Source organism: Oryzias melastigma, linkage group LG1 (assembly GCF_002922805.2).
Source record: "Oryzias melastigma strain HK-1 linkage group LG1, ASM292280v2, whole genome shotgun sequence".
NCBI classification, from domain to species: domain Eukaryota; kingdom Metazoa; phylum Chordata; class Actinopteri; order Beloniformes; family Adrianichthyidae; genus Oryzias; species Oryzias melastigma.
Genome location: NC_050512.1, coordinates 9,937,465 through 9,950,317, shown reverse-complemented (window position 1 = coordinate 9,950,317; position 12,853 = coordinate 9,937,465). Strand labels below are relative to the sequence as shown.

Sequence of the window (12,853 nt, the reverse complement as noted above, 5' to 3'; positions counted from 1 at the left end):
TTGTCTCAGGTTTGGAAACGCTGTTGACTGAGATAAATAAGGATTTATCAACCATGTCAACCATGATGAAGTCTCGACATTGCGTTGAGTTCAGGCCACAATTGAAGGAATGGGTTTGGACCTTCCAAGAACTTGGTAACCTCAGATAAAATGTCAGTTTCTACCTCAAAATAACAATTGTTTTTATTTGTCTTTCTTTTCTTTGTATGTTTTCAGGGGAACTAATTGATTTATTTCAAAGACACCAGCAGTTGTGGGCCTTTCTGACCAAAGTTTTTGATGAAACGTCCATAAGTGATCAAAGGGTGTATTTGGTATGTCTCTTTTACAATCACGGTGCTAACACCTTTCAGTCTTAAAAGTCTATTAAAATCAGTGCACATTTCTTCTCATTTTTAGCTGAAGGATTTTCAACCAGTTGACAAGATGTATCAGGAAATAATCAACACAGTATCCACTGAACCTCTGATGGTGAACTATCTTTCCACTGAAACAAATGACAGCAAGATTCGTCAGAGTCTAATGGAAGGTTTGTCAACAATGGAAGCCATTTTTAGCCAAACTGCAGATATTCTTCCAGCCCTCTGGGACCGGTTTCCAAGACTGTGGATTTTGAGTGACAAGGAGGTTTTAGAGTTGCTCTCCTATCAACAGACGCTTTTTACGCTACAACCTTTTGTCTGCAAGTTATTCCAGGGGGTGTGCTGGCTTGCAATTGACTGTGAACTATCATCTGATACGAGTGATCGGAAGAGTAGTGCAACTTCATCTCAAGGCCAAAAAGAGATAAACGTTTCAGGAGTACTTGGTACCTTCCAGGAACATGTTGCATTTCAGCCTTCTTTGGAAGCAGATTCTGACACCTTGGGTTGGCTAGGTTCCTTCGAAAAACAGTTAAAGTTGACAATAAAAAGGCTCATGAAGAAATGTGCTGTTCAGATAAACCAAATTGAGGTATTTGTTCAAGATTCATCATGTGACAAAACAGAGACAGAAATCCATGTTCATCATGCTGACACCAAAGAAAACACACTACCTGTTTTGGGTCTGCTGTCTGAATACCCTCTTCAGTGTCTTCTGGTAGCTGAGGAGGCAAATTGGAGCAGGACTGTTCTTCAGGCTTTCCGGGAGGAGAGACTGGTTAGTTTGAGAAGATTAAAAGAACACAACCTTGCAAAACTGAAGAACCTTAATGAAACTATATGGAACACATTTATGGGATCTGAAAGTACACCCCTGGTTTCCAAACACTCAAAAATGTGTTTGCGTGCTTTGGTGCACCTCATGATGAATCAGGGACAGCAGCTCTCTCGACTCATGCAGGTACCACATGAACCAGAATTGTCTTTTGAGTGGATAAGCTCAATGAAGTACCATATCAACTCAGAGGACCAGAGTGCAATGGGCAGTGATGATCTCACATGTTATGTGGATGTTTTGAACCATCAGTTTCAGTATGGCTTTGAGTATTCTGGACCAGAAGACTGGATGCTGGTCCATACTCCAACAACAGACCAAGCAATACTGGGGATTGTCCTGGCTTTAAAAAGCTACAGATCTGGGTTTGTGATTAGTCCTTCAATGTCTGGACAAAAACACACCGTAGTCCAGTTGGGGAAAGCCCTGGGGCAACAGATAGTCATTAAACAGTGTTATCCCAGCACAACCCCTGGCTTCATTCAACAGATGCTGCTGGGTGCTCTTCATACAGGAGCATGGCTACTATTGGATTCTGTTGACTTATTACCAAAAGGTGTCATGTCTCTGCTGGGAAAGCTTCTAGCCGACATACACCAGTTCTTTTCCAGGTTGCAAAGAAACAGGAGACCAAGATCAAATGAGGAGCAAGAGTACAATGACATCGAATTGCACACTGTGCTTGCAGGAAAGTGCATCTCTCCTTGCCCGAGATACGGATGTGTTCTTATCTCATCAGAAGAACATGCTTCCACAATTTCAGAGAATCTGCTACGTTCTGTCAGACCCGTTGCTTTAAAACATCCAGATTTCAGGATTATTGCAGAAGTAATGTTGACTTCCATTGGTTTCCAAGACGCAATGTCATTAAGTCATCGTCTGGTGTCCCTGCTCCTATTGGCCAAAGATTCAGACTGTCTCCCTGAATATGGCCCTGTTGAAAGCAGCTGTTTTCTTGACATCTTGCAAAAAGTAGTTTCTGCTTCTGAAGTACAGTTACAGAATGGTATCAATCAACAGGGAACCTCAAATGAACCTCTTGGTATGACTGCTGAAAAGCCTGAATCTACATCTGCACAAAATTATCAGAGAGATGAAAAAGAAACTACAAAAACTACAAAGCTTCAAGATTGTCAGATGTTGATAAAACGGGCTTTGATGGAGGAGACAGCCATCATTAAAGCAATTCTTTGTATCTTGATACCAGAGAAGAAGAAGGCGTCACAGTTCTATACAATTTTCAAAGAAGCCTTTCCTATAGCACACCAGTTCCCACATTTTCAACAACACATAGATGAAGAAGAAAGAAATCAAATTCAAAATGCAATATTAGAAGAGCTGCAGCAACAACACCTTCATTGTGATGTCGAAACAATCAGCAATGCTCTCACGCTTTACCAGACCCTAAAGTTTTCAAAAGCTGTCATGCTTGTGGGGGCTTCTGGGAGTGGAAAGACAACCTGTTACAAAATTCTGTCCGGTGCATTACGCCAACTTCAAGAACCAGCGACAGATTTTGTTATTGCTGCTCCAAAATGGTCTTCTGTGGAGACGTTGCTTTTTTTCCCTAATACTATGTCCTATGAAGAGCTTTTTGGCTGCTTCTCTGAAACAAGGGGGTGGAAAGACGGAGTGTTTGCAAAGGTCCTCAGAGATTTGGAACATGATCCCACATATTCTGATGTTCACTTCAAGAAAAGTGATGGACCTTCAAAGGTGAGGTGGCTGGTAATGGATGGGGAGTCTGTTGGGCATCCTGGCTGGTTGGATTACATAACCAGCCTTTGCAGTTTCCAGGATCGATGTGTGTGTCTGCCATCAGGAGAAACTTTGCTGGCTCCTTCCAACCTCAATTTACTTATGGAGATGACTGACCTACAGGATGTGAGTCCTGCTGCAGTGACTCGCTGCAGCCTCATGTATTTCATGGGGACTGATGTCTGGAAGGCTGTGTGGAAAAGTGAGATGGAGGCCTTTGTTCTTGAACACCAACTGGATCAAAAATCCACAAAAATTTGGAATTGTCTTGCCAAAGATCTTTTCTCGAGGACTCTGGCTTTGTTGGAACAAAATAATTTGAAAGCGGTTAACTTTTCTGAAAGAGGATCTTCTAAAAGACATGGTCTCCAAGAAATCACCTCATTTTTTAGGATTCTGCAAGCCCTTCACAAAGAACTTATAAAGCAGTTACAAAATCCTAAAACAGGTCTAAATGCAGACAAAAAAGGTATGATAATCATTACTGACAAGCTTATAATGACATGCACTATATTGAAGTTTCTCTGTAATAAATTTGTAGGTTTTCTTTCATTTTAGATGGAATCACCACAGCAGACACTGATGGACTTAGTAAAAAAGAACTGCTCACTAGAAACATTTTCTTAGTGGCTTATATTTGGGGATTTGGTGGACATCTGCATCCAAGGTAAGAACATTTTTATAGAGAATATTTTTTTTTGTGCGAATGGTCAGATGTCACATATTTTTACTCCAACTCAACAGATGCTTTTTTTCTTTTCTTGTTTTTAGCCACTGGCCTCAATTTGACTTGTCAGTTCGTCAGCTCCTGTTTACTTCTAGGTATAAAATTGTTGTCCCTGATAAAATCAGCATATTCGATCACTTCTTTGATTTTGAATGTGAGATGTGCCAAAAGAAAACACAACTGACAACTTCCATCATTCCTAAGGTTTGTTTTGATCATTTTAGTTGTTGTTAGCTCTTTAAATATACCATATTTTTCCGGACTATAGGTCTCGCTGGAGTATAATTAGCATCAACGAACAAATATATATATATATATATTTTTTACATTAAAAAAAAGGTATTGTCTCTAATTAGAATCTGATCTTTAAAATCGTCTTTTTTTTTTTTTTTTTTACTCTTTCATTTTTTTTTAGTATATTTTTGATATAAACTTAAATGTTAAGTGGTCTGATTTCTTTCTTCCAGTATGGCAAATACAGACACCTTCTGAACCTCATGCTCAAGGCAAACCATCCTGTTCTGCTTGCTGGAGATCCTGGTTCTGGAAAATCCACTCTGTGCAAATCTGTGTTAGGTCTTAATAAGCCATATATTAGCGTACCAGGAAGTCCACTGTTGAGCTCCACAGACCTGCGGCTGATACTAAGCACTATCTGCGGCAGAAGACAATGTAAAGATGGACAGGAAAATGCTGCAAAGAAGCTCAGCCTGCTTCTTTTTGTGGATGATTTGCATGAGGCCCCTCGTGGTAAGAAAATGTAGCTAACTGGAATGCAGGAACATTTTATTTGAGTGTTTTAAGATCTTTATAATTACAGTCACTGTTTACAGATGTATGTGGGAAAATGTCAGCTGCTCTGGAGACCATGCGCCAAAGTCTTTCTAAGGGAGAGTTCCTGACTTCTGACACCTTCATTCAAAAATCACTGAGCCCTGGAACTGTCAACTATTTGGCGACCTGTTGTTTTTGCGCTCCGGCTGACCCCAGCAGCAGCGTGGTGTCCTCGCGGCTGTCCCGCCTCTTCTCTGTCTTCGTGCTGCCTAACCTATCTGTAGATGCAATCTTGTCGATGCATTCTCCGTGGCTGAAAGGGTGGCTCAAAGAAATGCCTCTAAAGTACAGTCCTGAGGACATGTCTCAGTGCATCATGATGGCCACCAAGCATCTGTTCGTTGTTTTGTGCGACCAGTTCCAGCCCACTGCACAGACGCCTCAGTTCATGTTTTCTCAAAGTGACCTTCAGAAGGTGTTCTCTGGGATGTGTTTGTGGAAGTGGAGCATGTCAAATTCCACCCCACAACAACATGTACTATCAGGCTGTCCTCCACCATCGATTCTTCACATAGTTCACCTCTGGATGCACGAGTGCATGCACACCTTTAGTGACAGGCTCTGCTCAGACTATGACAGAAACCTCTTTCTGTCACTTTTAGTTGGAACAGCAGCAACACATTACGGAAGTTTACTAGTTAATGATTACCAAACTGGTCAATCAGATAACTCACCTACCCTCGCATCAACTGTGGACCCATCACTCACCTGTCATTCAGTAGATCCTAATTTTGACACATTAAGCCCAGAGCTCAAACTAGTTGAGAGGTCAGACATTAGTCCTAACTTGACAGAATCTTCCACTCCATCTGAAAGCATTTCTCCAGATGATGCTGATATAAAGAGTCACCTTTCTTTAACTGAGATTATTCAGCATTTCAAAGTCACAGTGCCCAGGCTAATGTATTGCCCTCGGCCCTTTGAGGCAGTGAAATTTACAAACCAGCAGTGCAATTTTGAAGAGACATGTTCCTACGACGAACAAGACGTTAGTGATATTCTGGGGGAACTGCATATGCTCATGGACAGACGAGGTGACAATGTCGTCAATGTAACAGGCAGGTACATTGCTCACAGACGGGGAGTGAGTCAGCTGCTCCACATTCTGAGGGCTTTGCTCATACCTTGGGGTCACGGTGTGCTGATGAGCTCTGTCAGAGGAACGGGCCGTAAAACCACGGTGTATTTAGCGGCTTATCTTACTGGCTGCCAGCTGATGGAAGTGCATTCTGGGAATGAAAGAGAACTGCACGACATCCTAAAAGAAGCCAGGAATAAAGTAAGAATGGACATGGTGAAAGTCATTATACTAGTCCATGAGGAAGTCAGCTCAAGTGTTAGGGAAAAACTACTGATGGCGATGGCTCAGAGAACTTACCCAGCGGATCACACAGAGGATGAGCTGAGGGACCTTGTTTCCAGAGTGACACAGTCAAGAAGAGACTGCATGGACAGCTGGATCAGTGATAGGTCAGACTAATACCCTTAACCCAGTTTAGAATAATAATAATTTTTGTTTAACAAAATTGACAAATTTCAATGAGTTTGATGGAAGATTATCTGCATTACGTGAGGCTTTTATCATTATTCATTTGTGTTGTTGAAACATTGTAAACAAAAACTGCATCAGAACTATTTGAAGTGAGTGCACATATCCTCCTGACTACCAGAGTAAAACATTTTTTTGTCCCGTCAAAGTTTTTTAGTATACACTAAAACTAAAATTCCAAGAGCCCCACTCCTTTTTACATAAATTATCATTAAAAAGTCCCTAATGTCGATACCATGAAATGTTATTTCAGTAGGGGTTTGAAGATACTCAGGTTTAGAAATGTCCTCTACTGAGGACAAATTTATAAAGGAGGATATTAAAATAATTAACTTTCTTTACATTTCAATATATTTGAAGAGAACAAAGCCTGTTTAACACAAAGTAACAAACGGTTGTTTTTCTTCTTTCCAAAAGATGCATGGGTCAAATCTACAGCAATATTCACATCTTCCTGTTGATGCCGTTTGTCAAGTCAGACTGCAGTGAAAAACCTGCCAACAATGAAACACAAAGAGTGAGTATCCACTCTGATGAAAATAGTGTTTTTGGTGTTTTTGTTCTTCTGGCTTTTTTTTTTTTTTTTTTGGTGATGGAGGACATTTGTAAAGAAAATTAAGCTCAAAATTGTGTTTCTGAGTATTTCTTTATTAAAATCATTGTGAGAAAACAACACATTTTTTTATTTTGCCCAAAAAATGTATAATTATAATTAAAAGACCACTAGCAATGCTTTTACAATAGATCAAAAGATGATCGAAGTGGGACTTTAACTAGAACAAACAGCAGACTGTGTTGTGGATAATACCAGATGGTACATTACTTATGTCTGCCTCCTTCCTGCGCTGTCATTGTTGCTGTTACTAACAACCTCTTATTCAACAACAGATATCACAGTATTGTTATGATCCTCTGCTGCCTGTTCTCTCTCTGTAACAATGACTAACTTGTCTTTTCTGTTTTATATCTGATTATCCAAGGATTTTAGGTTTGTACATCTTCATTATGTTCTCTTTTGTTGCAGTTTCCAACATGTCTCTTTTTGATATTTTTGATAGCAGATGCTTGGAGGCTTCATACTCAACTGCCTTCTTGTCTCTAATGGCTGCAATAATTAATTCATTTCCTCTGTCCTTTAACAGATGTTGTGCTTTTTTTTGTTTATTCATCGTCCTCCTCTTCTCTCGTTGCTGCAGTGACAGCCTTACCTTCTTAGAAAACCTTGCTGGAGGTCTTTAGTTTCTCCCTCTCTACTGTTGCTTTTTAATTAGTGCAGGGATACACCAAAAAATCTGTCAAAGTAATTTGCTGGTCACTTATTTAGATCATTTGTGTTAGGGATGTAGAGAAAAATCAATGCTGTGATATATTGCGATATATTTTTTAACCAATACTTTTATTGATTTAAAATACTGACAAGACGATAATTATTTACGAGCATCCTTTAGCTTCTCACTTTTGTTTTCCACCTAAACCCCTGATTGCTAGTTGGCAACACAGCACACTGACCCTCTTTGAGCAGCTCTACACCGCGACCAAAACAGCAACAAGATCTCACGAGAACTAGCTTGTGTTGAATGTTCAGTCAACCTTGCGGTTTTTGTTGGTATGAGACATGTACTTCTTTGTTTTTACTTGGGGTGGATACTGAAGAGTGAAAAATTGTTCTTGTACAGTCTTTTGATATATCGTGATATGTATTTTATCATGAGATACATATCAAGATATGTATCATATTGCCAGATTCTCTTTCATATACATCCCTAATTTAGTTAACTTAGTTAACTTAGTTAAATTGATTGATTTGCTTAGGGTAAAACCATGGTTAGTTAACTCTTGTTAAATGTCCTGTTGTTTTTACTCTTCAGGCACAATTAACCAAGGCTCTAAAACTCAGCTGCTGTGTTGAGATGTTCCAAACAATGTCCTATCATTCCCTAGTAGAGATTGCCATTCAGTGGCTGAAATTGCATCCTAATGAAAGTGAGTCACCACATACTATTGGCAACACTTATACAAAATTGTGTGATTACAAAAGTTATTTTCTTTTTGATGTCTCTAAAGCTGCAGTAGGAGACTCTGTGGAGAGTTTGTCTTTGGCCATGGCTGGAATCCATCAGTCTGCGTGTCAGTATGCTTCTGTCCTTCTTGGAGTTCAGGCTTTCAGCCCTCGAACTTTTGTGGAATTTATTTCCCACTTTGACTGCCTTTACGACAAATTGCTAAAGCAATGGAGGAGCAAAAGTCACAGGTAAACGGCTCTCTTGCTTACTACAGATTGTAATTGTCCTGAAAAACTGGCATCAACTTGATGACCTGCAAGTTTGTTTTATTTTCTTTTTAATATGTTGTGCACAATTTAACATATTAACTCTTTTGTCTATTAAAGTGAAATGAGCATATATTTAATCATTTGTGTTTCTATTTTTCTTTTAAAAAAATCACGAAGGATCATTGTTGGTTGATGCTGATTTTAGGCAGAGCAAAATAAGAACTAAAAAAAATAAATTTATGATAATTTAATTTTCTTTAATGTTTTAAAATCCATGCAGAATGTGTTCTAAGACAGTCTACACCATGAACATCTGCCATCTGCTGCATTTACTGTTTACTGTTTAATCCATTTGCATTGAATTCCAAATGAAAGATTATGAAAGTTTCTTTTTTATGTTAAAAAAGGCAGATTTAAACAGTTTACATCTGGAAACCTATGAGTTTTGTTTTTCAGACTTTACAGCTCTGTGGTTCACCTGAATGCTCTGAACAACGTGACTGTGCAGGCCAAACAGAACGTGGTAAGACTGCAAGAGGAAGTGGCTACAAAACAGCAGGTATTTTAACGGAATAAATCCCTATCATCATCAATATTCTCATCGATAATGTTCTGAGCAATGTTTGAACTATTTTAAGTTTTATAAAAAAACTGCTTTTAAATATTTTGGATAGATAGGTAGTTTAAACATTTATGTGAATTTATATTAATCTGTCTTCTTCAGCATGAAAAAGAGCTTCTTAGAGCATTAGAAGATCAGAAGAATCTGCTCGAACTAGCTGAGGAGAAATGTGCAGCAGAAGAAAACCAGCTAGAACAACGAAAGGAGCAGCTTAACCAAGCTGTGGAACAGGTATGTCTCTGGCATTTGTAGAAAAAAATCTAACAAAAAGAGCAAGGGCTTTTTAAAAAAAAAAAAAACTTCTTAGAATTGGTGCCAAAATAAGTATTTTACTAATGTTTAATATTCTTTTCGTTCAGGCAAAATCTGTGTTCCTGCTACGTCTCAAGATTCTTGAAAGTTTAAGTCCACCTGACCTGGAGGAGGTGCACCACTACAGAGATCCACCTGAAGCGGTGGTGCAAGTCATCGATGCCATTTGTCTTCTGTTTAATCGTCCACCCGGCTGGGAGAGTGCCAAGCATCTCCTTGGACAACCGAACTTCATTGAGGTTTGATATAATTAACCCTTTAACACCTGAGGCCAGTGATGCTTAAACGCAAAATCGTACTCATACTGTAACTTTTTAACCGTTAACACGATCAACGTATTTCCAGCAGATTTTGAAGGAGAAAAACGGCTCGATGAGTTGAAAAGTTAAAGTAAATCAAAGAACATGAACAATGGAGCTTTGGTGTTAAAGAGTTAAAAAAATAAAAATTGAATAACATTTTTTTGGCAGATCTTGAAAGTCAAGATCGTTTCGCTGTGAAGTCATGGCTTTTTAAAGACCCACTCTGATGTTTTTAGTATTTTTAATAGTTTCTTATGACATGTTCTTGAGGACATATATAAGGAAATTAAGATCAAAATTGTATTTCTAAATATTTCTTTATTCAATCTCGACCTGTCGAAAAAGTGCAATTGGAAAATGAGCTTAATTGTGACGTAGAAAATATAAGCTAGCATAAGCTCCCTCCTCTGCTCTGGAACGGGGAGGGGAAGAGGGGGCAGGGTTTGTCCACCCACAACTCGGCATAATCATAAATAAAAGACCACTGCTTTTTAAATAGATCAAAAGATGATCAAAGTGAGACTTTATTTTAAAAAAGTCAAATACAAAAGCATTTAATTTATGAATTTGGAAATAATACCTTAAAAAGCCTTGAAAAAGTCTTGAATTTTGAAATTGGAGCCTTGAAAATTGTGCTGTTTGAAACTTCTCCGTTTCACATAACTTGTCGAAAATATAATTTTTTAGCCATAATTAGCAGAACCAATCCTTATACATCGATACATTGAATGGCTACCGCTGGTTTGAAGAAAAACAGAGAAGCGTCATGGCACAGACCACAAACAAAATAAGAAGCTGCAGTTTTGATCATAAAATGGGAATAAATTAATAAAATGGGAAATAATTAATAAAATGGTAACTAGACTGAGAAATTGGTCTACATTTTTATATGCATGGCCTTAAAAGGTCTTTAAAAAGTCTGTTAAAAAAGTGTAATTTAACTTGAAGAAACTTTTTGTGGCCCTGCAAACACAATTTGCGTGTTAGCATTTCTATATAAAATTTCCTGGATTGCTCTCTTGGTAATTTGGATTTCCTCTCCAGGAGCTGGAGTATTTTGACTGCTGCACTGTAACAACTGAACAACTCCAGCAGCTTGAAGAGATCATTCAAAGCCCCCATTTTGAGCCAGAGTCTGTAAGGGAGGTCAGCAAGGCCTGCGAGTCCCTGTGCCGATGGGTTCTGGCTGTTCATGAGTACTGCTGCAAACGTCACCAGCTGTTGCTCCAGCAGCAGATGGGGCTGCTTGTTAGAGAGGCTCAAAGTCAGGTGTTCTTGGCCCAGCAACAAAAGCAGGAAGCCTCCCAATGTTTGGAGGATCTTCAGCTGAAGATTCAAGCCATCCAACATGAGCTGGACCGTCTTCTAGGTGATCTGCATAAAGCTGAGAGTCATGAAAAAGAGGTTTCTATTTTTGACGGAAAGTTTGAAAAGCATTTCAGAGACTGGAGTTCTGATTGTGAGGTAATAACACTGCAAAATAGTGGTATAAATTGAGGTTTTTATTTTTCATGCAATCTCAGTTTTCTGTTCCTTCACTTTAGGAAGCAGATTTACGTCATAAAAACCTTCCTGGTGACGCCCTCATTCTTGCTGCAGTCATCTCATATTTAGGCCCATTTGGACCCGATATCCGCACAGAGCTGATGAGCAAATGGAGGGGTTTGTGTCTGACTGGAGGCATCGACACAAACCCCACAGATGTCAGAACCGCCTTATTTACACGTGAAGACGCTGATCACATTCCTCCCCCTCCTGGTTTTCCCATCGGTGTGACTGAGAGACTGCAGCTGCCCCTTGGTGAAGCTGTGGGGTTGAATGAGTGGCAGCTTGAAAATATGCAGTCTGCCAGACTGCTGGTGAAGCTTTTGCTGTGGGGACATGGAGAAAGCTGTAGTCATCGCTGCCCTCTACTGGCAGAAACTGATCAACATTTACAGATCTCCCGTAGGCTCCTTTCTAAAGGTATGCTCACCATCTCACCTGTAGTCACAAAATCTATTCACTTGGTTGATTGGATCATCGATAATCATCATTAGAAAGACTAAAACTGAAGTGCTCGTATGTAGAAAATTTGTTCAATAGGTAAACTATTCCTCACACTCTAGACGTCCTAGTTTATTTTTATATTTTATGGAGGTTTTATGTCACACAACTTATAAAGTATCTTGTTAACCCTTATATAGCTATTTCATTCATATTCGATACACACATTTCTGAGACCCCAATCTCATTAGCATGATCCAACTTTGCCTAAAAAAGCATTATATATTTTAGTCCATGTTTTCTGCCCTGCAGTTCATCATCATTCCACTAGGGGCAGTAGAAGTGCTTTTTCTGCTTATTTCAAAATGGCTGACTCAATGAAATCTCAAAAACACCTTTGACAGTAAAGGCTGACTGTTTTTCAAAACTTTTTTTTTAAATGACTACTCTATGTAATTGTGTTGATGAATTATTTTATAATACAGTTACACCATGTTACGTTTTTTTTTTCTGAACATTCAAGTCAATATTATTGTATCTTAAGCTAACGTTTTTTAAAACAGTAACCAAACACTAAATCAACTATTTTTAACTGCTGACCTCTATAAATGGGGCTTTGAAAGTGCTGTCTGTTTGTCACATTTTTGACAATTTAAAGCATGTTTAATTCCTGAAATTATAGTCTCAAACCGTCTGTCTACCAGACTGCACAACTTTCCAGTGGACTAGGCAACAGTAAGTGAAATTGGCATTGAATCCAGTGATCCAGCCAGGTGATAGATTTTGAATGAATGTTTCACTCAGGATTGTTTGCTTAATACGTTAGCCTTTATTAGCTTATGATGCTAGCTACATTTTACCACTCAGACGGTCTGGACCATGAGCGTCTGCCTCGAGAAAAATACTCAACCTCCAAAGAAAGTTCTGTGGAGATACTGGCATCACTTTGCTCTGTACCACTCTCCATGCTGAAGGTGCATCGTGACTGTTTGTTAGCTCAAGCTAACCTCACTGTAACTGTCAATCACAGATCCAGACCACACCTCCCCTGCTCTGCCAGCCACCCCTTTTTTGCATTTTACAAATCTGGGCTGAATCACCCAAACTCGCTAAATCGGGGGTCGGCAACCTGCGGCTCCGGAACCGCATGCGGCTCTTCAAGCACCCCCTTGCGGCTCAGTGGCGCTTCTCCCAAAATATTTGAATTAATAAGAAATGTTGGGAGGGAAGATATTGTAGTGTACTGGGTGGAGGCAGAGCCACACAGATGGCTGGCAGGTTCGATTCCAGTAAT

General features: G+C 39.3%; 3 protein-coding genes across 5 annotated transcripts in view; 2 read left to right on the top strand and 1 right to left on the bottom strand.

Annotated features, from left to right (window-relative positions):
- LOC112137138 (polysialoglycoprotein-like) overlaps positions 1 to 12,853 on the bottom strand; it is a 190,080-nt gene that overhangs the window by 98,124 nt on the left and 79,103 nt on the right. The gene's annotated exons all lie outside the window — the stretch shown is intronic.
- LOC112137105 (extracellular serine/threonine protein kinase FAM20C) overlaps positions 1 to 12,853 on the top strand; it is a 39,310-nt gene that overhangs the window by 18,657 nt on the left and 7,800 nt on the right. The gene's annotated exons all lie outside the window — the stretch shown is intronic.
- Positions 1 to 12,853, top strand: part of LOC112137086 (dynein heavy chain domain-containing protein 1) — a 30,654-nt gene that overhangs the window by 11,032 nt on the left and 6,769 nt on the right. The window contains exons 19-33 of one of the 2 annotated variants that reach the window (XM_024259201.2): positions 10 to 135; positions 217 to 314; positions 400 to 3,424; positions 3,514 to 3,622; positions 3,727 to 3,886; positions 4,150 to 4,432; positions 4,516 to 5,986; positions 6,483 to 6,582; positions 7,934 to 8,048; positions 8,130 to 8,316; positions 8,794 to 8,896; positions 9,062 to 9,190; positions 9,319 to 9,510; positions 10,618 to 11,037; positions 11,118 to 11,538. In XM_024259201.2, coding sequence (XP_024114969.1) covers positions 10 to 135; positions 217 to 314; positions 400 to 3,424; positions 3,514 to 3,622; positions 3,727 to 3,886; positions 4,150 to 4,432; positions 4,516 to 5,986; positions 6,483 to 6,582; positions 7,934 to 8,048; positions 8,130 to 8,316; positions 8,794 to 8,896; positions 9,062 to 9,190; positions 9,319 to 9,510; positions 10,618 to 11,037; positions 11,118 to 11,538 — 6,939 coding nt within the window. The remainder of the gene's footprint in view (positions 1 to 9; positions 136 to 216; positions 315 to 399; positions 3,425 to 3,513; positions 3,623 to 3,726; positions 3,887 to 4,149; positions 4,433 to 4,515; positions 5,987 to 6,482; positions 6,583 to 7,933; positions 8,049 to 8,129; positions 8,317 to 8,793; positions 8,897 to 9,061; positions 9,191 to 9,318; positions 9,511 to 10,617; positions 11,038 to 11,117; positions 11,539 to 12,853) is intronic. The other variant, XM_036211717.1, reaches the window with a different exon arrangement.